Consider the following 24,088-nt stretch of genomic DNA (forward strand, 5'->3'; position numbering starts at 1 on the left):
GGTACATAAAGGAGGTGGAAAGATCAATCCCGGCTTTTCATCAGTGTGGGAAAAAGTATTTCACTAATCCATATTTATTGGTGTAAGGAGCCGGGGGGGGAGGGCGAGAGACCCTAATGGTCAGGAGCAAAGGACAGAAGGGACAGTTTAAGGCTGCCCTTTTCGGAGAGGTCACATGTCACCAAAATCTTTCGGTTGTCTCGGGATTGGTTACATTCTGTTCTCTTTTTTTCTATTGAGGTTGCCAAGCAACTGGCTAAGACCAGCCAAGATATTTTCTTTATTACAAGTGGAGCAGAAAGCAGCAAGGAGGAGAGAGATAAAAAAAAAAAAAAAAAAGAAGGGAGAGAAGAGAAGTTTAGACAATTAACATTTATAGGATCACATAACTTCATTAACTCGGCCGAGATTTGGGAAAGAGACTTCAAAAAAAAGGTGGTGGTGGGGGAGCCTTAGGAATTAAAGCGAGTTAAAAGGCCGGCAGGTCCGGGGCTAAAACAATGCCGGAGAGCCCGGGAGCGGCGACGGGGGCTTCCCTCCGATGGCTCCTGCTTCCCGAAGAGCCGCCGGTCCCAGGCGGTGGTTGCGACCCAGCGCAGGGGCCTTCAGCTGTTGCTGATGCTGCTGTTTGTTTTTTTTTTTTTTTTAAATGCTGGATTTCTTTTGGTTTCCACACTCCTAGGAATTGGGTTTATTGCTACCAGCGCTGGCAAGGAGGTGTGGGGAGGCGGGGAGCCCTTCGGAAGGAGACGCGTGGCCGTCGCAGGAGCTGGGCATCCCCCGGCCCCGCGCAGGGGCTGTGGGAAGGTGGCTGTCCCCGGGCCCTGGGACACGTTCGTGCCTCCGCAGGGTGGCCAAAACCCCCCGAGGCCTGGGAATGAGCCTCCGTGGGCAAGCAGCCCCCGGCCACAGATCCCTGCCCCGCTGGTCCCTGCTCAGAGCTCAGGCCTAACCCCAGTCCCGGGCTCTCCCCCGCCCCAGGCCTGGCCCAGCCGCCGGCAGGGGACATCGCTGCGGGCCGGGGACAGGGAGCGGGGGCACCCCGCAGCTCGGCGGGGCTGGGCTGCTCCGAGCATCCTTGGGGCCGCGGGAATTTCTCTCCCAGCAGGAACCGATCCCTCTCCCCATGGGGCCAGACCCTGTGGCCAGGACACGGGGGGGGGGGGGGCGGTGAGGAGGGGCAGGGACCCCCCCAGCCTCCCCCCAGCCCCCCTTGGTTGTGCCCAGGGACCCCGGCTCCCCGGTGACACCCGAGGGGGCGGCAGGCGGCGATGGGGTGAAGGCAGGGCCCGGCTCCCCGCTCCTCCCGCGGCTGCGGGGACCCCCGGCAGGCCGGGGCTGGGGGGTCCCCGGGCGGGGAGGGGCGGGCGATGCCCCCGCTCCCCCGGCCGGAGCCCGCAGCTGCCGGCCTGGCAAGTCGGTAATATTCATTAGGGGAAAACAATGAGCGTTATTTATCCCCAGCACTTTCCCTGCCGTGGGGGGCCGGGGTGGGGTGCAGGTGACCCCGTACCCCACGGGGGGACCCGGGCAGCGCCACCCCCGCGGCAGCAGGACCCGGGGGGAGGGGGGTCCCCAAAGGGAGAGCGGGGGGGTGGGAGGGGACCCCGGCCCCAGCCCTGCCCGGCGGCTCGGGGGGGACCCCCGCAACCCCGAGTGGGGCCAAGCGGGGCCGGGACCCCGAGGCAGGGCGCACCCCGGCCCCCGAGCAGCGGGCCCGGGCGGCTGCGGGGGCTCCGGGCCGGGCCGAGCCGGGCCGAGCCGGGCCGGGGGCTGGGGTTTGGGAGCTGTGTCTTTAAGAGATGGCTGGCTCCAGGTTGCAGCTGCTGTTTCTGTGCTATAGAGACAGTGGAGATTCATTACTCCTAAAACACAATGGGCATTTATCACCCCGTGGTGTTATTCAAATCCAGTACCAATTGAAGGTCATCCCCATTCTTTTCTCGCCGGCTCTGCAACACATTTATTGTTGTGCCGTTCAACTAAAAGCCCTGCCCGGCCCCGGCGCAGCCCGCAGAGCCCCGGCGTGCGCATCCCTCCCGGGCGGATTTGGGACCCTCCCGGGTGGATACGGCGTGGAGGAAGAGGGGCAGAGCCGGGGCGGCTCGGCCGGGCTCCGGGCCGGCGGCAGGTGCAGCGCTCGCCCCGCCGCCGTGCCCCGCCGAGCCGCGGGGGCCGCCCGCTCCGCCCCCGCGGGACGCACTTTCCGCGCCCCGTGGAAACTCGGAGCCCCGCGGGCCGCCGGGGCGGAGGGCGGCTCGGGCAGCCGGGGGTCCGCCGCTCGCCCGTCCTCAGCCCGTCCCCGGGGGGGACCGGAGCGGCCCCGCCGCGGAGCGGCCGCGGCCCCAGCCCCGGCCCCGGCGGGGGAAGCGCCGGCAGCGGGCCGGGATTTTCCCTGGCTGGAGAGGGGGGATTTGTTCCCAACTTCGTGGGAGCCGGTCGGTGAGAAGGGGCTGGGGGAGAAGCCTGGATTTTTCCTCTTTTTCTCTTCTTTTTATTATTATTATTAATATTAATAATAATATTTCCCCCCCCCCGGTTGGGCATTTATAAATTTCGGCGATTTGTCAAAGTGCCCGAATTTTGAGGGCGATCCGCTGGGAACTGCTCCGTTCCCCGAGGCGGAGCGGCGGCGGCCGCAGCCCAACCGGGCCCCGCTGCCCGCACCCCGCCGCATCGCCCCCGCCGAGCCCCCGGGGCTGCCCGAGCCCCCGGCCCCGCCGCACCGAGCCCCCGCTCCACCGGGGCTGCTCCGGCGGGGACGGATCGCTGGTTTTCGTTTTCTGGCTTTTTATCCTTTTCATTTTTATTTTTTTTTCCCCGCTTGATGTTGGTTTAATTTTTTTTCTTTTTTTTTTTTTTTTTAATAAGGGCTGATTTTTTTTTTTTTTTTTCCCGGAGGGGTAAGAAACGAGTTGATAAAATCAACCCCCTCGCGGTGCCATTAAATGGAAGCCGGGGTGCGAAGCGCCGCGGCTGCGCTAGAAACTTATGGGGGCCGGGGCCGAGGCGCGGGCAGCGGCGGGCAGCGGCGGGCAGCGGCGGGCAGCCGGCTCGGGGCCCCTGTCTCCTTGTTTTCCAGGCTCCAGCCGGATTCCCCCCCTGGAAGATCCCGCGAGCCCGGGATGGGAATCTCCGCTCCTGATTGTCCAAACGCAATTCTTGTGCGATGGAGCCGTACGAACCAAGAATTGTGTCTGGACATCTGTAGCAGAGGTTTCAACTCCGCCGGCCGGGCTCCGGGAAGGCGCTTCGGGGCGGAGGGAGGAGGACGGCGCTGCCCCGGGCCCGGGGCGCGGCGAGGGACCCGCCGCAGCCCGGGGAAGCCGCAGCGAGGATTTCAAGGAAATTAAATCGGCGCCGGCGGCGGCCCCGCACCGCTCGGCGATCGCTCCCCACGCCGCAGACAGCGGCCGGGTCCCCGCCGGGACGGGCAGGGAGCGGGCAGGGAGCGGGCAGGGACGAAGGGGCCGAGCCGGGGGCGGCGGGGAGGGAGCCGAGCGCGGCGGGCGGGCGCCCCGGCCCTGCGGCTCCATCCCGCTTTATCCTTCTGGTATTTCTGTTTATTTTTTTATTTTATTTTAAATTGCGTTTTCATTTCGTTTCATTTATTTCGGCATCCCTCTGCACCGGGGGGCGAGGTCCCCGCCGGCCGGGACACCTTCCTCCTCCTCCTCCTCCTCCTCCCGCCGCAGCCCCGGCTCGCCCCGGGCTCCCGGAGGCCGCTCCGGCCGCTCCGGGTCCCCGCCGCCCGGGCAGCGGGCGGGCTCGGCGGCGAGCGGCCGGGCCCCGGGGCTGCCCCCGGCCGAGGGCGGTGGGGCCGGGGCGGGAGCGGAGCCCGGGAGCGGAGCCCGGGCCCTCCCGGAGCAGCCCCCCGAAACCACCCGCGGGAGGAAGGCTCGCAACAGAGAGGCTTTATGACTCCGCAAGCCAAGCGACTCGGCCGGGGCTGCCAAGGAAACCCAGGAGGAGGAGGGAAGCATTACAAGATCCGAGCAAAATTTCACCAAGAGCCTATCTAGGACAAAGCTGGAGGCAGAGAACGTTTTAAACAGCTTTTATTTCAGAAACTTTTTTTTTTTGTTGTTACAGGATTTTGCTGTCCCCCTCTTCTCCCCTCCCCTGGCTTCCCTCATCTTCCCATTTCTAGTTTTTTTTTTTTAGCAATGATTGGCAGTTTTTACTACAGCAGGAGCTAAGCCATCTGGGTCTACCTGCGCTAGCGAGGGGAATAACACCTCCCCGGGAAGGAACTCGTCCTATCGTGAGCAAACAGCTGGGGGGGATGAGCACAGACAAGCCCAGCCTAAGGCAAAAATGCAGTGTAGAGGCAGGGCAGGCAGCAGCGCTGAAGACGAACCTGCCTTTTCCCACTTGGGTTTAAGTCCGTTTCAAGCTGCACGCCACACAGGTTCGTTGTTTTTCAGCCAGCTCCTACCGTCACCTGGAATCCCTCTCCGCTCCCCCGGCCCGGCAGAGCTTACGGCCGCGAACGCAGGACAGAGAAGAGCCCTCGGCCCAACCGTGTCATTTACAAACGGCAAAAGCTGGACTCGAGTCGCTGCGGCTGGATTTGGAAAAGGCTGAATATCGGTTCGTTACCAGCAGCGGGCTTGAAGTTAGGGTTTCTCAGATGCAGCAGCACCGTAGTCCGTGGGTGCTTTTAGTTACGCAGGTTGCGGTGGGGTAAAGGCGAGAGAGGAGTCATCGGAGAAGTCAGACGAGGGAATTACTCTTTGGTACTCCCTCCGCGTCAGACAGAGTAACTCCTCTGTCAGGCGCAGGTCGGGAAAGGCTCCTTGTACGGAGCGCTCCGGTGCCAGGCCAGGCTGCCCGAGCCGGGGCTGCTGCACTGCACTGCTCACCGCCTCCCAGCTCCTCCTCGGCAGCTCCCGGAGATCGAGGACGGGGCGAGCAGTACGTGGTGCAGATCAGCTCCGAGATGTGCACCGATTGAGCTTATGGCACCGGCGAGCCCTCCGCCCCGGGAGAGCCGCTGCTTGGGCAGGAGTGCTGCCGCCGGGACCACCGCGGGCTGCCGGAGCCGTGCCGAAGCGCAGGTGAGCAGGGCAGGGGGGAGCGCAGGAAGGACAATCCCGGTCGGACACCCCTAGCAGCTCGCGCAGCACGTTTCAGGCCTGTTGGCACCATCACTCTCCTCTCTGACCCCGTCCCTGTGCTCGCGCCGTGGCCTCCCGGCTCGCAGGCCGGCCAGTCCATTTGTCCGAGGAAACTTCTGGAAACCGAACAGCATCCGTGCCCTAGCAGAGCCGCGCACACCCACTTCCGCTGCGCTCACGGGACTTCCTCAGGGTGCGCAGTAAGAAGCCTCCCCCTCCCACTGATGGAAAGGGTTAAAAACCACTGACTTTCTTTCCCGGGTCTCTGTGCTTTAACCTTCAGCTCCAGCCCCAGCTCTTCCCCGGCCAGGCTGCAGCAAGGCAGCTCCCCACCGCTCCCCTCCTGCACAGAAGGCGAGGGAGGCTGATCAATTCTGTCCATCGTGGTGACAGAAAGATAATTTGCTGCCCTTATCACTCTGCGCTGTCTCAGACCAGGCACGGGTTTGTTTCCCCTCCAACCAAATGGTTATAAATTGACATTGTTCGTGGGCTAGTGCTTCACCCTGCCTCAGCTCAGGTATGAGAGAGGCATAAGGCATCAGAAAAACAAAACTAAAAAAGCCTATTTCTCTCCTACTTCCCACAAATAAATATCATGACAAGTGGAAAGCCACTGCAGAGGGCTCTTAAGCTGTAATGTCTGCCACCTCAGAGAAAAACTAGTAAAGTCACCCTTTGTTTCCTTGCGCTTCATGTCTCGCCCTTCCTCTGGCTCGTGCACAGACTGTACCAACACAAAGTATTGTGTTAAAAGAATCCCAGTTCCCAGCACCAAGGCAGAGGCACCCCAGCCTTGCCCCGAAGCAGGCAGAGCTCCCCCAGAACGCCCCACTGCCTGCGAAGACAAACCATCCTACTCGAGGTTCAGCACCCCTCTTCCTCCCATCACAGAAGAACAAAGTCGCACACTCTGCGGGTGCTCTCTGCTCGTTAGGGTACCTGGAAGCGCAGTCAGGAGAGGTGAAATGAGGACCAAAAGATGGATGCTGTTGTGGTGGACAGCAGGCCGCGTGCTGGCGGGGCTTTATTGGGATGTCTAGTAACAAGTGAACGCAGTGGGAAGATGCAGAGACCGGGCACAGGCAGTTCAAGAGAGGTCTGGGTGGGTTTAGGTTTTTGTTTGGGTTTTTTGCCCAGGGATTTGGATTTACATCCTCTTGTTTTTCCAGGAGTTCACCCGCCATGCAATGTCGAGATGAAAAGCACATTATCCTGGTCCTGGAGTTTATAATCCAGCTCACCCTGCAGGCCAAGAAAAAAAATGAAAAATGGTTTAAATGTCATTTCCGAATACTAGCTGCAAAGAGAAAACAGCTCATAAAAAGATGGTGAGGGTTAGGGAGAGCAGAAAGGGACAGACTGATGTTTTCATCCTAACGGAAGCAAAGGTGAGAGATCAGACAGGGAGCTGACGTTCATTATCCCACACCGCTTTCTGGACCAGGGTTTTCACAGAACAGGTGGTTGCCTGAGGCAGGAAAGCAGTTAGGGGCTGTTCCTTGTCTGAGCACAACAGTGGGCTGAAAAGGGAGAATATTTACCAGTTGCCTGTTTGGGCAGAAATCTCCCCAGGGCTGCCCTCACCTGCTATGGCACCACCTTACTCGAGCGAAGGGGGTCTGCTTGGGGCCGTGAAGCTGCCTGGTACCCACTAAGATGTTACCCCACGCGTGGAGGAGACCTGTGAGCGGGCAGAGGTGCGAAGCCCGTTGCCAGAGGCCAGGGAATACGGGTGGCCTCTTCAGACACTGGCTGGCTGATGAAACTCAGCAGGTTAGAGAAAGGCTCCAGGCTTCTGAACAGCCACCGTACAACACAGGGGGAGAGATCCCAGCCTGCCCCTTCCCCCTCGACTAGGAGATGCTTTGCTTGGGGCAAGAATCAGAAATAGCTTCTCTGAGAGCAACCACAGAACAGACAGAGCAATATTTTCAACAAAAAAAGTCAAACTGAAGGAGTACAGACCATTAGTTCCCAGTCTGCGTCGTTGATGAGCACCAAAATTCCTGGCCTCCTGCAGAACAGAGAGAAATAATTAGGATACGGGGCTGCTAAAAAGCTTCACAAATAGTTAAGAACAAGGGATGTTGCAGCACAGATCACAAGCTGACTGCCTATAAAGCCAAAGAGAAAAAGGAATCCTAGCATGGAGGTGGAAGCAGGTACAGTCCGTGCCCTTTCTAGATCAAATAAAGGGGAGGCAGGAGCAATCCCAGAGCTCATTTGAATCAAAATGCACCATTCCTGAGGATGCTCCGAAATGACTACATTTCCGTAAGATGCAGAAAAGCCAGGTAATTAAAACCCACGCACTAGGGTCGAGCGCAGAGAGCTCGATGTGAAGGTAGGGAAAGCTATTCCGGTGCCCCTACCAAAGGCAGTAAACACCCGGGATCCACTCCGAGCCCCTGATTACAGGCAAAGGGATTCCCCCTCTTTGATCTTCAGTGTCCTGCAATTGTCTCTCCTGTTACCAGGGGACCTGGCACACGCTTCAGCTCACAAAGATCCGTGACGAATGTTAAACACCCCCAGCGCCACCCCGCAGTCAGGGATGCTTGCACAGCTCACTCTGCTCCATTTCTCTTGGCTTTTTTTTCTTTTTTTTTTCCCCCCTCCACGAGGTTGGCCCCATTTTGACAATAAAAATACATTTCCCAGAAGAAATATTTGTTGGCATTTCTCCGAGTGACTGCTTCAGTCCCAATGATGTCAGCAGGGAACGGACAGACCTGCTAAAACTCCAGGAATTGAGGATACATGCGCTACGCTGCTCCAGGTGACAACTGAGAGAAAGTACATGCGGCCCTGCTTCACATTTAAGGTTTAAAGATTTGGGGCGAGGGCTGCAAAAGACGCTCTCCGTGGAAGAGCGAGAGATGTAGCGTGGGACACCTCCCATTATCACTTTAGCAAATCCCGTATTTTCATGGTCGTTAACTTGCTTCTTGCAACCAACAGGAAAAACGTATCCCAAATCACGGGGATCAACAGAGAAACACACAGAGGATTCATACCAGCTGTACTTACACAGATTCCCCTTGCATAAATAATTCTGGTCGTTCTTTCAACAGATTCTGTTTGATCCACTTTAGCAGGTTTCTGATATCCCCTGAAAGGAGAAAAGACAGCAGTTTACAAACTAGCTGACGGCTCCTAGCTGATGCCAGAACAAAGTGATTGTTTATCCACAAAAGAGTAGATGAGGATGGATGGGGATAGCTGCAAACCTCCCGTCAAAGGAGCCGCCTAACAGGATTGCCCCTCACCAGCAGCTAACGGGCGGTCCTGCCTCAAGGGAGCTCAGGGCTCTGCCCCAAACCCCGCGGTTTGGCAGAAGAGGTTTCCCGCAGAAAACGCATCCCACAAAGAACGAACGCAGTTCATGCAGAAGTGCCAATCCCGCAGGAGACGGCCGATGTTCAGATTTCTTTCACACGCCTCACGTCCTGCGCGTTCCGTTATCACCTAACAAACTGATGTTTAACTCTGTGTGTTTAATTAGATTTAAAAAGTCCAAACAAGCAAGCCTGAGAACCTGAAAGGAGTAGACACTATCGGTACCCAAACCAGCACCAGCTCTCGGAGACACGAGTTCTGGGGCACAAACGTGTGCATAACCATGCATTAAACACGCACGCAGGCACCGGCCACAGCAGTTGTGTTTTGGACACCTGCAGTATCGCCCAGCATCACACCTGCTGTCGTGGCGTGTTCCCCACGCCGTGCCTGCTCCCTCCCTCTACACTTTGTGCTTATAGCTTCTTTATTAAAGCTCAGCCTTTATCTTTCCATTTCAGTAGGTGACAGGAAGGATTTGTCTTCATGTAAAAGGAGGAGGAGACACTGCTGGCGGGTTTTTATAGTATCAATTTTACTTTGTGAGGCAAAAACAATTTCTTTAGTGATAGCATCAGTTAATTTCCTATTGGAGAGGTGAGAAGCGACAGAGGGGGGGAATAATCCGTTACAGGGTTTAGAGAAGCTGACAAATTGCAATGTGGAGTTCTCCTGCATTTGCCTCTGTATTTCACCGTTCCACAAACCACTTCATCATTCTGAATCCACAATCAGTTATTCTCCCGGGGCTCCTTTAAACAGCCCTTTGAAAGCCCCGAAAGAGTTTTGTTTGTTTTCGAGGCGCGAGGAAGCTTTTCGAAGGCACAAATCCACCAGTGAGGGCTGGAGCCCTGCTCGCAGGACAAGCTGGGACGGCGGGATGGGTTTCCACGTCTCCCTCACGTGTGGTAACCTTGCCCTAGTCACGGGGAACCTTTCTGCACGCACCTCTCCGAGCTAAAATCAAACTGCGTACGATTCCCCGTGTGTTTGCCTCATGACCAGCAAAAATAAATGCACTTGTAGCGGCTCGACTCAGTCCCTGCCTTACCCCAGGATTTTATGGGATCGTGGATGCTACCCAGAGCAGAGCTGGGATTCTTCTGAATAACGTGACCCCCATCACTTCTGTCACACCAAGGATGAACAGCCCTGGCGTAGGCAGGTGCACATCAACTAGGCGATGGGGACATGTCCATCTGCAGCAGATGGGGGCCTCTTTTCCCAGGGAAGGGGGGAGGGGGACGCTCTCAGATTCCCTCTCTTCCCCCCCGGTTTCCCAGGGCATCGGTGCCTCTGGATAACAGCCTGCCCCCCGGCACACCGGTCCCACCGCGGGGCTGCCCAGAGCACGACAGGTATTGCTGCCTCCGAGCACTGGATCGCTCTGATCAGGGCAAAAAGAGCTGCTTTGTGCCTTAAAACTGCCCGGTGAGTTGAATCACCTGCCTGGGGCTGACCCCTGACTCCCTTGTAATGATACCCAGTTAAGAGCACAAAATAGACCATTTTCTGCCGCCTTCTTAGCGACATGCACCGGGGATGGCAAGTGCTGCTCAGAAGGTGTATATATACCATGGTGGTCGGTCAGCCGCCAGGACAAGAGTTAACTATATTCACCTTCCCCTGAAAAATGCTGCTGCAACGTAAAGCCCTCAGGATCTCACACCCAAATGACTCCTGCTCTCCATCACCAAGAAATGAAAGCCGGAGAGGAAGAAAGATGGAGAGGAGCCTTCAGGAGAAGGAGGGGGGGCACAAAGGGGACACCAGCCCCACCGCAGAAACACCCGCGAGCTGTTTCATATTTATGCACTTGCGGCAGGGCACACAACAATGAGCTGTGCCATATACCATTCTCCTTGTGTGGAATAAGCAGCCCTTTCCTCTGGGACCTTTCAGGAGAGATCATTTAAACAGAAACACGCTGCACCAGCTGGATAAAAGACAGCCACCTAGAAGCAGCCTGGACGAAGGGGCGAGAGGACTGATTTATTCGAGGCTGAGCTGGAAGACTCCCCTACCCCTACTCCTTCCATAATAAATGTTATTTTCAGCCCCACCTGAGCCTACATTCATTTACTCCTCCCCAGAAGTCACGTACACACATACTGAAGAATTTAGACAGCAGGAAAAAAGCTGATACCCCTGTGCATGCCTGGAGCTTCCCCGCTCCAAACGGCAACGAAAATTAAGACCCCTTCTCCGCAGCCAACCTTAAGACATAATACTTTCGGCTGCTTTCTCAGCATTGAATTTTTTCCCCCCACCTTCATGTCTCTACATTCTGTACACTGATATTACTAGAACAAATCAATTATAAAGGATGAAAAATGACCAGAGCCACACCAAAACCATCTCCCACAAGTAAGATATTGAAAAGGAACAAGATTACTTCCATTGCAAGTGGTCTGGGGAGAAGCCATGTTGCAGCTCAGTGCCTCGAATAGCAGTCTCGATCAACAGCTCAGGACTCTGTATGTTATCATGATGGAAATAATAAGAAGTAAATTATAGCACAACCGCTTCACTCTTACAGTTGACATACGTAGCATTCCTAGGACGTTTTCTTTGTGACACTACGCTACGGGTCTAACAGGTTTCCAGCTCCCTGGGCTGAGGATTTGCCATGCAAACAGCAGGTCCTCTACAAATGACATACAAAGAGGGAAAAAAATCTCAACCTGGTCAGGCACCACATCCGCTGACAAGCTAAACCATCACTACGACACAGCAATTTTACACTCACGTCGGTTCTCAAGCTGGCCCCCATCACAGAACAGAGGCATCTGCTCTTTGCAGGAGCTCAGTTGTACGCGCGCTGCCATTTGGCTGCAAAAGCAACCGTGCATTTTGGCCCAGGAGTGAGGTTCAGGTGAGAACTGACACAATGCAGCATTTTGCTCCCACGTCACCAACTCAAGTCCAGCTCACCCAAGTCATGATATATTTTTATCATTGCTGCATGGTCTCAATGAAATCCTTTTGGTAGCCTACTCCGTTTCCCTCACAGCAAACAAATACCCACACCAAAAAATCCACTCTAATTATTGTTAACTGTCCTCGCCATTGGCAGCATCGGCAGAGAAGCCAGAGAGAACTGGCCAAGGAAGCTGAAATATTCTCAAACTGCAAAGGAGGGACTGAAGCACATGGTAGGAAATCCCTGTCTCATTTGTATACAGAGACAGCTTCTGTTGCCTGTGCTAACAGTACATCAAACGGCTCCAAATTCTCAGGAAAAATAATCTAAAGTTAATTAAAAAAAAGAAAAACTGACAAACGTTTGAGAAAACTGCTTAGTTCAAGTGCACAGATGGGAGCTCAAATCCACAATACATGCATAAAACAAATCACCCAGTGAAACACACAGCTCAGGAAAACGAAGTGTGTGCTCGCAGTGACACAAAGTCATTGGCTTGTCACGCAAGCGGACAGGATGCAAAAACTGCAGCGAGCGTGCATACAAAAACCCAACAGCGTCGGCTCATTTTCAGCCCAGCTGCATCATAAACACTCCTGGTTGTGGCAGACAGAACTGCACAGTCTGCTCGGTCCTCGTGCGTATCCTCCAAGGCCTGATCTTCTGCATTACCCCAACTGTTCCTTGATGAAGAATCTGCTGAGCTTCCTCTGCAAGAGAAATGCATCTAGGACTCCATTTACCACTGCCCAGAACAAGAGCCCAGGTTCATTTGCACCCTCAAAACCAGGGCTGAAATCCATAGATCTTTCCCAGCTCAATAAAACCTCCTGGGCCTGACAGATTCATCAGTGATAACTCAGCAAAGGGGGCACTCGCTGTGTGCAGAGAGCAACCAGGTGCCTCGCATAAGAAATACCAAGCTGGGTGTTGCACTAGAAGGATCTCGCACCGAACTGATAAATGTGCAGAAATGCAGAAGGATTTTGCTCAACCGTAATAGCAGTTGACACGGACACGCAGCTCTCGGCTCCCAAGGAGCCGCACAGGTTGCTGGCAGATACACGCACACACACGCAATGACCAGACGCCTTCGCGTCCCCTGCCTTAAAATCCACGTACAAACCTGCACAAAGCAGCCAGTGCCTCGAAGGGCACCCAGAGGGTGTAATTGCACCCATATTCTTGCCCTGGCTGCAGAACTGGGAGTTTATTTCGGGGAAACAGGGGAACCCTATAAAGGCCGAACCATGGAAAATTCCCTTCTGGTCCGTAATAAATAAGACATATGCAGCACTGGTCACTAAGGGGTCAGTGCTGCAAGAGCACTGCGCTTTCCCGGGCCGCCTTGCGGATACCTCCCTGTGGGGTACCATTTCTTTGACCCAGAATAAGATCATTTATCATACTGACCATGGCTGAGCTCCAATTTGCTGAGGTCACTAACTCTGGACGAGCGCCGCTCCACCCACATTCTCAGCCACCGGCCTGTAACCATGACAAAGCCCCTTCCCTGCCGCTCCTCTGCCATTATTCCCCCTGCCTGCATGGAAATGTATGAAAAGACAATTTGTATCCCTCTTTTCCCGCTTAAGCAGCTTGTTTTTAAAACAGACCAGCTCCCGATACCTGCCGCCCCTCCAGGTGAATGCCTTCTCTCTGCTTGTGAATCTGACGGCCCTCCAGGAATCTGCTCTCTAAAAGAGCTTGTTACAAAACCTGACCTAAGGGATCCTTCAGACTCCTCCAGCCTCCCATCTGATATGCAAATCATTCACTGAAGCAGACGATGGTGTGCCATAAACTGCAGAAGAAGACCTGGAATAGCTGATATAAATGGAGTCACAGGCAAATGGGTTCAGTACTATGCAGCGCGAGCAGCAAGGTAAAATTTTGCAGCAAGAGCAAAATCCATTTTCTCTGACAAGCACACAAGCCAATCCTACCACGTGCTGGAGTGGGCAGTGATTTAAGTACTAGGGAAAAAACTAGGGCGTAACTACAGCCAGACACAAGAGAATCCCAGTCACTGGTCTCATCTGTTCTCGTCTGCTACAAATGAACGTCAAGGTCTTGGCTTCTGTAATTTTTAATTGCGTTATGACATCTTTTTCTCACTTCACAGCTAGAAGAGCAATGCTGTTCTCCATTTCCTTCTGTCCCCACAATGGGAAGGGATCACAGGGGGTCTTTCATAGCCCTCCTGTTAGCAGCGAAGACTCAGATCCCAGCCATCGCCCAGCAATTCTCAGCCCTGAGATTTTAATCACGACGCTCATGAACTGGAGAGGAGCTGCTTGGGATCTTCCACTCCCTGTTAGGAGAACGCAAGTTCAAGGGATCTCCAATCCCACTCACTACCCAGCAGCAAGCCTCCAGATCCATCAGCTCCCATGACAAAAAAAAGCAGCTCCGAGCTGATCCTCAGGGTAAACCTAATCCCTACTCATTTCCAAAGTCAGAGCATCTAATCCCGTAACACCCAACGCTATTGTCACTTCAGGCTCCCAAATAAATGCCAGTGCACCAAACTGTCTCTTTTAATTAGGATCACAGATCACTAGTGCTGGCCCAGGGTCTGGCCTCCCGTTCAAAATTGTCAAAGGAAGGAACCGAGACAGCCTCAAAGACTATCGCACCGGCAGTGAAGTCCCAGACTGGGAATCGCAGACATTAAAAATAACATCTTGTTAACAGGTCCTGTGATTTTATCCCTCTGCCAGTGCAGAATTTTTCTCAACAAAAGACTATCCCGAGCCTTGCTCGCTCTGATCTTAAGATGCTTGAGCAATGTAGACCTGCTACCAAACCCCAAGGAGACTGTGCCATGGTCTAATAGTTTTGCAGTCAGGAATCTTCTGCTAATGCACCAAACTCCCATTTCTTCAGCCCTCTCCATCAATCTATGCTAGATGATATTGCGTCACCCTGGCTATAATCTGTCCTTCCCAGTGATAAAGGAGATATCCCACCTCATCACTTTTCCATTCATTTATCCTGCTTAACCTTGAATGTTGCTGGTTAATTTTTTTAAGCTGCTCAGGAAGACAATTCAGAGAATGCATTACTAACCGCGGGCGTAAAGCCATCAAACTGAAATTTCTCCTCTCTCCTATTTTCCCGGCTTCTGGGTTCTGTGTGCGTGCACGCGCACCGAGGGTTAAAAAGGAAAACCTTATCGCTATTACAAGAGACCACCCAGAGCTGATGTGAGACCCCAGACCACAGAGGAAGGTGGCTGCTCCTGCCAGCCTGCAGAGGGATTCCCCGGCAGCCTGGCACTGCCCTGCACGCAGAGGGAATCCCCTGGGCTGGGCTCTCCCTGGCACTGCCAGCTGGATCAGAAAGCGCCTTCAAGTCACCTCCTTGCCCCGCTCCCAGCCCGGCTGGTGGCTGGTGTCCCCTCTGGCTGCTGGATGAGTCAGTGTCTCAGCTCAGCTCAGGAACTGCCATGATTTTATTCCTCTAAATACAGAAACCATGCAGAGTCCAGTCCTCGCCTCTCGCTTTGCTATTATTAGACTTTCATATACGGCAAGCACCATTAAACCGATTCCTGTCCACCCAACCCAGCCACCCCCACAGATACTCCAAGCCCCTCAGTCTTACTTGAAAGGGGAAAAGAAAGGGCCAGTGAGATGATCAGGGTGGAGGAGAGGGGGGGTAAGATTTACAAGTGAATGGAGGTAAGAATGGAGCAGTTTGTGGGATAAAGGGGCTGCAGAGGGAGCTTTACAGATGTGCAGAGGGACGGCGGCTCATTGTTTAATTAAGCAGAAAGTGGCTCTTTTGAAAAGCAATTTTGCACAGGAGCTCTGAGCTCAGCAAACAACTCCTGCGAGTGAGGGCAGGAGGAGAAAGGAACAGCTGGCCCGGAGCCGTGTGAACCGCATGCTAAGCGGTTTAAAGGGCCCGGATCCTCCTCCCCAGCCCTGCTCCTCTGCCACCCTCTGAACAGTGCTGTCAGCACGGCAAATCCCACCGAGAGAAAAGAGAGAGTAGCGAGGGGGGGCTGGCACAGAAAGGTTATCCTGCTAGGTGTCGGCACTGCAATACAGCGGCTGGGAAGGAGGGTGGAACAGCCAGGCTTTGTTATCCCAGGGATTTGGTCACACACAAGAGCTGGTTTCTCGGTGCCTGGGAAGCTCCTTCCACAATGAGTTGGGATGAGCTGATCCGGTAACGTGGCTCTGTGGCCTCCCGGGAGAGGGCTGGGACTGCTCCTGTGAGGGCGCGCATTCGTTTCCCCGTTCCCTCCGAAGGACTCGTTCCTTGCGCAGAAGCGATGCGTGGCCTCGCTGGGACGGCGACCCGAAGCTGTGCATGCAACCGCCGTGCTGAGTCCTGCGCCAGGGCTGCCAACGCGGCAGGGACCGCTCAATCGCAGCAGCCCCGCAGCATCACGCCGGGCTCCCAGTGCTGCAAACGCATCTCTTCATGCCGATTGCTGGAAGGAGCAGCCTGGCTGAACTAGTCCAGGCTGAAGTCCCACCCTGGGTAACCCACTGAGTCCCCTTTCCTTGCCAGCAAATACATAATTACCTGCCTAAGAGACATGCACAAGCAGGGGAATAACCCCAAAGTCCTTTGAGACCCGCGAGTACCATACTCTGTGGTTAAAAAGATTTGACTGCACGCAGTTCCATAGAGCTTTGGGGGGGTGTGTGTTTATCATTCTTTTAATAAGTCTCTGCATTACCAAATATATTTTTACTCCTTCTTTGGAGCAAGTTTTAAGATGTTCGGAATAATAAACAGAGCCATAAAAGCATTCCAGAATGTTAATAACTATGACATGCTATCTAGCAACAGCACTGGGCATTTACAGACAACCAATGCCAACTGCTGCTCTTGATTTTACACGTTGTTTTGGCATAGCACCCCAACCAACTCTGAACACGTGCCATGCTGTATTTTTTTAAGCCACTCTGCCTGTCACACAGGTCTGATCTCTTGAGATCCCCAGGCTCTTTTCCGAGAAGATGAATGCTCCCAACTCCCCAGCAGTCCTCCATGCTGTGCAGAACGAGGCCCCTGGAAAGCAAAGCTCCCGAGGAGCAGGCCATGCTCTTCTCTACGGGGATTTAACATAAAGAGCACTTGGCAGATTATTTTAATTTTTCTCTCTAAAAAAAATCTGATTTGCAACAGGCTTTTTCCCTGGGGTTTTGGTAAAGAGAAACCACAAACAATTACCAAAACACACTGATTAAAAATTTATCCTTCCAGACTTGTAAGTGCCAAAACACACAGTGAATTCCTGATTACCCCAGAAGGTCCAAGCGACCACTGCTGAAACTGGTCACTGCTGCTCCAAAAACACAAGTCCCATCACCAAAATCACAGAAGCTGAAATTCGAAGCCCTGGACCTGCAGCCGAGCAGCCTGCAGCACAACTGCCAGGGACTTTACAAACAGCCCCAACCTCCAGATACAACATCCAGTAGCGAGCACAGCAGAGGGGTTTTGTAAACACTCTGCATCAGCATGACGCTGCTGAGCTAAACCTGAAATGACTACAAGGGTTAAACCATGCCAGTGACTTCCTACTCTTCCAACAGCCTCCATGCAATTCGCATGGCCATAGACAAATCCACCACTGTGAGTCCCAGCGAGATGGAGGAAGGAGCTCCGGCATCACTTGCAGAGCAGTCATACAATGATCTATTTGATTACTGAAGCACTTGGTTAAATTACTGTGGCTTGTTTCAGGAGGAGGCTGCCAAATACATTTTCAGTTTTTAATTTAGGGTTTCTCTCTTTTATGCTCCATTGTCTCTAATAGCCTCTTAGATGCTTGAAAATAAAGTTGATTTCCCTGCCAATTTAATCCTCTCTCCATGTAACAAATATCGTTATTCCCCCAGCTGCTTTCTCCCACACACACTGTTTTTATGCAGAAGAAGCCAACAGGGCATCAATGCCTTTAGATCCTCTAACAGCATTACCAATGAGATCATCAAAATGGCCAGTAATTTGGGACAAGATTCTTGTTTAACTTGAGGTCTTCTTTCTGCAACAGCTCTAAAAGATTACACAGTCCTGCACAAAGTGTGGCTTATGTAAATCCGCCTCCCTATACAGATATATCACACCTTTTTAAGTTGCTACTTGGCAGCAACTTCAACACGCAGGCTAAGACAGCTCCGCTTCGGAAATAAAGAACTGCTATTTTACTGATGTTAGGATACAAAAAGCCCCTTGGATAATAAAAATAGGTCCCGCCACACGGCTGTACCCCTCGTGGCTTGCTCTTGTCCCATTTGCAGCTTCCTTCCTCCCGCCTTTCCTAATCCCTCCAGGAGCCCATCTCCAGGCGTCAGAAAAGGACAGAGAAACAAACCTTCTTGAAAAAGTTAACTGGATCTGGAACCCACCTACTTTCCACCTAGTGCCTGTTACCAGGAAAAAGGCAATGACCACATAATAATCTGTTCAAACAGCATTATTATCATTCAGAGAACACCGCCGTTGTCCACTATGGAGCACAGCTTGTTTTATTCCCAGAAATATTTGTAGGTATTTCTTCATATAATTTTCCACCTCCCCTCACCTCTAGGTTATATATAAAAATGCCTAAACAATTAAAATATAGCTGGACCCAATGTCCCAGAGAGAAGCAGCTGCTCTGCAAAAAGGAGGACAAAGACAAAAATAACCTAGAAAGAAAGGAAGAGTGGGTAAGAGAGGCGAAAATCGCCAAAAATAAGCTTGTCAGCTAATGAAATCAGTTAAAATGGGGTTAGAAGTGTAGCTCTTCAAGCAGTGTTCATACTACAGATCTTTCCTCAGAGTATTAAGTGATGGACATACAGGGTAAGGTAAGCAACAGGATGCACTGAGTAGAACTGAGCTGCTTTATTTCTCTAATCATTGTAATTCTGTCTGCACAAGGGCAGCAGGGAACATACTACACATATATCTTTATTTACCCAGAGATAGGTGAAATAAACTTTCTTAATGTGAATGGGGAAAATACAAGGCATTAGGAATAATATAAAATTACAAGAGTTTAGCAAATTTCTTATTCACATGCTTCTGATCCTTTTCTACCGATTCCTCACTTCTACAACATAATTCTCATCCAGAAATATTATGAGGGGTGTCTCCAGCAATCCCTTACTGTCAGACATTAACCGCACCTCTGACTACCCCACCCCTGTGCTGGATGTAAATGTCACTATAGCAGAAGCCTCACAATTCAATGTTTGCTCCTCAGCCGCTGCAATCCACAACCTGCCCCAAAACTGAAACCTCCCTGTCACTCGATGCACATGAAAACAGCAGGCTGCAAACCAGGGGAGCACACCGTCCGTTCTGCCACTCTTGGTACAGGGATAGCAGCTTCCGAAAAACAAGGCAGCGTGAAAAGCTGGGAGCAATAACGTGTTAGATTAATCTGGAATGAATCACCGGAGATCATGAGTTTGAACCCTGAGACTGAGCCAGATCTTCAGGGAAAGATTTATCCTTTAGGATAAATCCAGCTCCTAATGAAGTCTATAGGTCTTCCCAGCAACTTCAAGTGGGAATGGATTAGGCCACATACAACTGCACCGCTGACAACCATCAGGCTAGAAGAATCATTCTTGGATATTAATCCCCCGCTTCCCCTGGCAGAAATAGACATCTCATGTAATAACGCCTTCTTCTTGAGCATCCGATCATGGTTTGAACACCACCAACGTGCTGGATATCAGTGGGTATTTTAAATTTACAGAACACTGAAGAAAATGATGCTCTAGCCCCCAAGTTTATAAACCAAGTAAATGAGTGTTTTGGCATTTCTTTACTATCTTCCGTTTAAGGATCTTAAGTGCTTTAACAGTGCTGGAATTTAATGCTGAACTCTCTTGTGATACATGAAAGTAGCGCTACTACTTCACTAGCAACAGGGGAAAGTTAAGCAACACGACTAAACTCACAAAGCAAATCAGCATCAGGTCACGTTTCTGGATCCCTAGGCCCTGTCCTTAACCACAAGATAACACACTATTCCAGTGCTGCTATTATATTTGAATTACACGTACTTATGTCCAGGCATCAAAAGCGCTTCTACCAATCTCTAATTACTTCCAGGCATGGCAAGAAGATTTCAGGCCTCAACGTTCACAGCACATAGATTATGGCATTAGCCATTCATGAGATATTAGTGGTTAACATTCCGTGATGCTTTGTATTATTGCGGTTTATAATCCCACTCTCAAACAGCATAAAGCATTGCTATCTAGCTGGAAGAATTCAAAACATACCTGCGGCAAAATTACGTTGCAACTGAAGTATGCACACACATAAGGAGAAACAAGAGAGTTAGTACAGCACTTCTCAGTATTGATATTCCAAATCACAAACCAGAGATTATGACTGTTTATCACTGGGACACTCACGTCTTTAGCTTAACAGCATCCTTTTTTTTATTGCAGGGAAGGCTACAGGCAGGATGTCCAGTGTCACATTCGAGCATTAGTTTTGCCATTTTCAACTGCATAGTTGCATATAAAACGATTACATATATATACTTGAAAGTCAAACAAGTAGTTAAAATACATTAAAGTTACCTTGCTATACACACACCCCCATATATCTATACACTACGTATGTATGCACACATACATATATGCCTCTTGGAAACCTCAGCACAAGCAAGGAAAAACAAGGGAGAGAGGAGGTTATTGGTGGTTTCAAGTATCAAGCAAGACAAACGTAGATTTGATGGAAACACTCAGAGGCAGTTGTCTATCCAGGAGGAGGGAGGCAAAAGTCTTAAGGAAGGACTCGATTCACAAGGGCTTACAGCACAGGAAAGACGCTCAGATTATTTCTGCTTGGTATTTACTTTGAGGACTACCCACCGTCTGCCAAGCTATCTGATCCACGGCATGTCTGCAAGTGCTTTTAAAAGACATTGACTCTTGTTGCCAACTAATGAAACTGCTGTACAAACCAGCTTTGTTTCATTTGTTGTCATTCTTTGAAGTTATCCAACAGGTTCTGATACTCACAAGGCTCTGGTTGACAGGGCAAAGTCACCTGATGCTTTTTGACACCATCGAACAAGAGTTCTGCACCACCTCTGAAATAAAAACAATGAACCACTGAGATTTTGCTTTATTGTCAAAAGGAAGACAGTACAAAAGAGGCGATTTACATAGATGCCACAACAGAGAAAACAAATGACACAGACTATATTTAGCACAGGATTCTCTTTGTCTTGTTTTCCTCTCACAAACCACAAGTTTGTGGGGGAAGTTGCCATCTCCCATCGCCAACGCATACAGGAGGCTCCGTCGCGGGCCAGAACCCCACGGTGCCAGGCATCGGCCCAACTGAACAGGAAGATGGCTCCCGTCCCAACGCGCTTACAAACCGCCGCACAGCGCCTAGCCTAACGCCTTCCCTCTCCCTTTAGCGATCGGCATTGCTTCAAGTCAAACAACATTACAGCCACCATGCTACATCCAACATCGCTCGTCCCTAACACCTTTTAGCCAGAAGTCTCAAGGCATTTCAAAGAACGTGAAAAATCGTAGCATCCTTCTGGAATAAATATTCCCCCCCGTTTCCACTTGTAAACAGAGAGAGGAAATGACTCACACGAGGTCACACAGCAAGTCAGCTGCAGAGCCAGCAGTCCTTGAGTCCTGGCAACCCTTTCTTGATCTACTTACTACAAAACGTTCCCTCTCAGGAGGGACTTGACTGGGAGAAGCAAGCAGAGCAAGCGACGACGATGACAAGTTAAAGTAAAAATGAACAAATAAATAAATACACAATCTTCCTCCACTGAACAACCTGATTAACATCCCTCTTCTGATATTCAGAACGCACTGGGGGACTAGCCTCAGATAACTAAGCGATGGCTTCTGCAAGCACAAGAGGTCAAGTGTGAGCAAAACAGGCAGAGGCTGGCAAGTACAGGAGCTGTCCTCGCACCTGAATAAAAATGGGATTTAAATTGGGTCCAGGTACTTCGGCTCTTAGGAAAAACAATTCATTTTTGTAACTGCAACTTACAAGCCTCAGCAAGCTCCTCACCCACATTCCTTTTCTGGAAAATGAACAATTGTGAAAATCTTGAGCTTTGCAAACATAACTTAGTTTTCCTGATGTTGTGAGGCCACAGGCCAAGCTCAGTCTTAGAAGATTATAAAACTTTATCATGTGAGCAGGGAGATGGATAATAAACATGAACGCTACTTCAAGATAGAGGACACACAGGCAGATAGTGTGAGCTCTTGACTCTAGACTGAACAGGATGGCCAAAGTTTTAACAATTAGGAAACTCTTAAAACCCTCAACTCACTTGATACTCAACTGAAGTAGAAAAATGACCAACCTGTTTTCAAAGGGCACATAATTGTGGCAAAATGTTCTTCCAATTTAAACGTAGATTACTTTAGACAAATTTTCTTATGAAGTTACTTTCTAGAAACTTATTGGTGCCTCACATCCCTTGGAAACCAACACAATAAAGAGAAGTATTTAAAATAAATAATCCTTGCCTAAATATCAACAAAGATACATCCAGACGTTACTAAGTTCCTTTAAATTCAATATCTAAAAATGCGACACTAGGTTTTCTTGGCTCTGCAATGGAAGAGCACAACAGCACCCTTGTTATGCCCTCGGCAGCATTACTTATATGCAGCAACTCTCCTAAAGAGCACTCTGTTGGTGTTCTTCCACCAGCTCACAAAAAATAGTTATCTGAAAATTGAAGCAGCGATTATTAACACGAGCCGAGATTCATGCGAGAGAACAAGTCGCAGCAATTATATGAAAAACATTTTTTTATGTAATGAAAACAAGGTCACGCTTTGTTACAGCGGGAAATGTAGATTGCAAGATAAGGTCCTTCTGTAATGCGCTAGCTGTGGGGAACTCAGCTGCGATTTGTACATAGAGAGCTCATTTATGCATTTCCAAGGGAAGCAAAAATGCATCTCACTCTTCTGGGAAAATTAGGAGAGTTGCTGCAGCTGGAAGTGGGAAAGACTGAGGAAAGGATTCTTAAGGAGGAGGGTATTTAAAGGGTTATGGCATTTCTGTGTTCGTGAAAGGGTGGGAAAAAGCAAATAAATAGTAGCCTTTTAGCTTCTGCTAAAAGGAGGCTTTAACAAAATAACACAAGTATTTCCACAAATATGCACAGACTTCCACTGCAAACACTTCAACATCCCAGCACCAGAGCGTTACCAATGCTGATACTACAGCAATGCAGACCTGAAAACCTAAATGCTACAAAGCGAAAGAATTTTACACTGAAGTGAACTAACTGAAACACAAAGCAAAGTGATTGTGGATATACACACACATAAAAACACACATATATGTATATATATACAGGTACAGAGAAAAAAAGCCGAAAAACGAGTGGAAGGTTTTTATAAATAATTTTAATAATTAAAAAAAAAAAAAACAACAAAACGGTTAAAAGGGGAGAAAGGAAAGGACTTGTACAAGACGCTCAGACAGACGTAGGCGAGGCCAGGCCGCCGCCTCGGCGCGGCGGGGCCGGGCAGGGCAGAGCAGGGCAGGGCGGCCCGGCCCCGCGCTGCCTGGGCAGCACCGAGGGGCCAGGCCCGCACTGCAGCGCTGCGGGAAACCGTCCCGGCGCAGCCCGGCCCCCCCCCGGCGCTGCCTGACGCCCCGGCCGGGTTCCCCGGGGGCGGCTGCACCCGCCACCCCGGGCCGCAGCCCCGAAGCCCCGCGGCAGCGGCAGCCGCCGGGCCCAGACCAGCTCCTAGCGGCCCCCCAGGCCGAGCGCTCCGCCTCAGGGCCGCGGCCGCCTCACCGAAGGGCCCGGCCCGGCCCTACCCTCCGCCCGGGTCCCCGGCCCCACGCTGCGGCCCCCAGGCCCCGCCGCCGCCGCCGCCCGCGCTCACCCGAACTCCACCTGCAGCGACACGGGCGCCGCCATCTTGGCGGCGGCGGGCGGGAGGGGAAGGCGCGCGCGGGCCGCGCCGGAAGTGCCGCGCCGGCTTCCGGCCGCGCCGCGTTGCCCGGCAACGGCGGGAAGGAGCGGCGGCCCCGGCGGGCCCCGCTCCGCTCCCCGGGCCCGGCCGCGGTCGGTGCCGGCGGGCTGCGGGCCGAGCGCCGCCGGGGGGCCGGCCTGGCCTCGGGAGAGCCCCCAGCGGAGCCTCTGCAGCGCCGGGGCCCAACGGCCGGGCGCACGCTCTCCTCCGGGCTGCTGGAAGGAGGCCCGTTCCCTCAGAGGTGTGCGCCAGGCCCTTACCCCAGGCCCTTACCCCAGGCCGTGTTGTTTTAAAATACCTATTTCTGCCTTAAGTTCACATCTTGCTATACACAGAGCCCTTTTTCACATTGTGAGAATGGTTCGGCTGCACAAAGTCAAAGAGCTGCAGCAGGCGTTTCCCAGCGGCGAGGCCAACCTGCCGCCTCCCAGTTAACGTGAATTTGTAGTGGGGAAGCAGAAAGAGCCAGGCCGGGTGGCCCAGCGACCTGTCCCCGCCATGGAAGATGGGCTTCTGCACGTTGGGGAAGGCGGCAGTTCAGCATCTTCTGTTCGGGGCAGCCTCTCCCAGCGAGCACGGCCCCGCGGCACCCGGCACCTTCCAGCACGGCGTTAAACAACGCGGCTCGCATCTGTCGCCTGTTTGTTTTCTCCTCCCGTCCCCAGAGGGAGAAGCGTGTACGCGGGCGGGATGTGGCCATGGCGGTGACAGCTGGGCTGTGCAACGGC

General features: G+C 52.3%; 1 protein-coding gene across 1 annotated transcript; it reads right to left on the bottom strand.

Moving 5' to 3' along the window:
• Positions 1 to 6,110: 6,110 nt before the first annotated feature.
• Positions 6,111 to 23,358, bottom strand: URM1 (ubiquitin related modifier 1). The gene is made up of 5 exons (XM_087753306.1): positions 23,271 to 23,358; positions 20,388 to 20,458; positions 8,154 to 8,235; positions 7,089 to 7,137; positions 6,111 to 6,365 (listed from the first exon to the last, which is right to left on the bottom strand). Exons 1-5 carry the CDS (start codon positions 23,303 to 23,305, stop codon positions 6,297 to 6,299), a joined length of 306 nt encoding a protein of 101 aa, XP_087609432.1. The 5' UTR covers positions 23,306 to 23,358; the 3' UTR covers positions 6,111 to 6,296.
• Between the last annotated feature and the right edge of the window lie 730 nt (positions 23,359 to 24,088).

Source organism: Nipponia nippon, unplaced genomic scaffold (genome assembly GCF_047370975.1).
Source record: "Nipponia nippon isolate SJK-2023a ecotype South Korea unplaced genomic scaffold, ASM4737097v1 scaffold_16, whole genome shotgun sequence".
In the NCBI taxonomy this organism is placed as follows: Eukaryota; Metazoa; Chordata; class Aves; order Pelecaniformes; family Threskiornithidae; genus Nipponia; species Nipponia nippon.

Excerpts from the sequence above, each read along its gene's own strand:
- URM1 (XM_087753306.1), bottom strand. The coding sequence starts at position 23,305 with ATGGCGGCGCCCGTGTCGCTGCAGGTGGAGTTCGG. Across the intron at positions 20,459-23,270 it reads TCGCTGCAGGTGGAGTTCGG|AGGTGGTGCAGAACTCTTGT; the intron begins GTGAGCGCGGGC and ends TTTTTATTTCAG. Across the intron at positions 6,366-7,088 it reads ACGCAGACTGGGAACTAATG|GGTGAGCTGGATTATAAACT; the intron begins GTCTGTACTCCT and ends CTTGGCCTGCAG.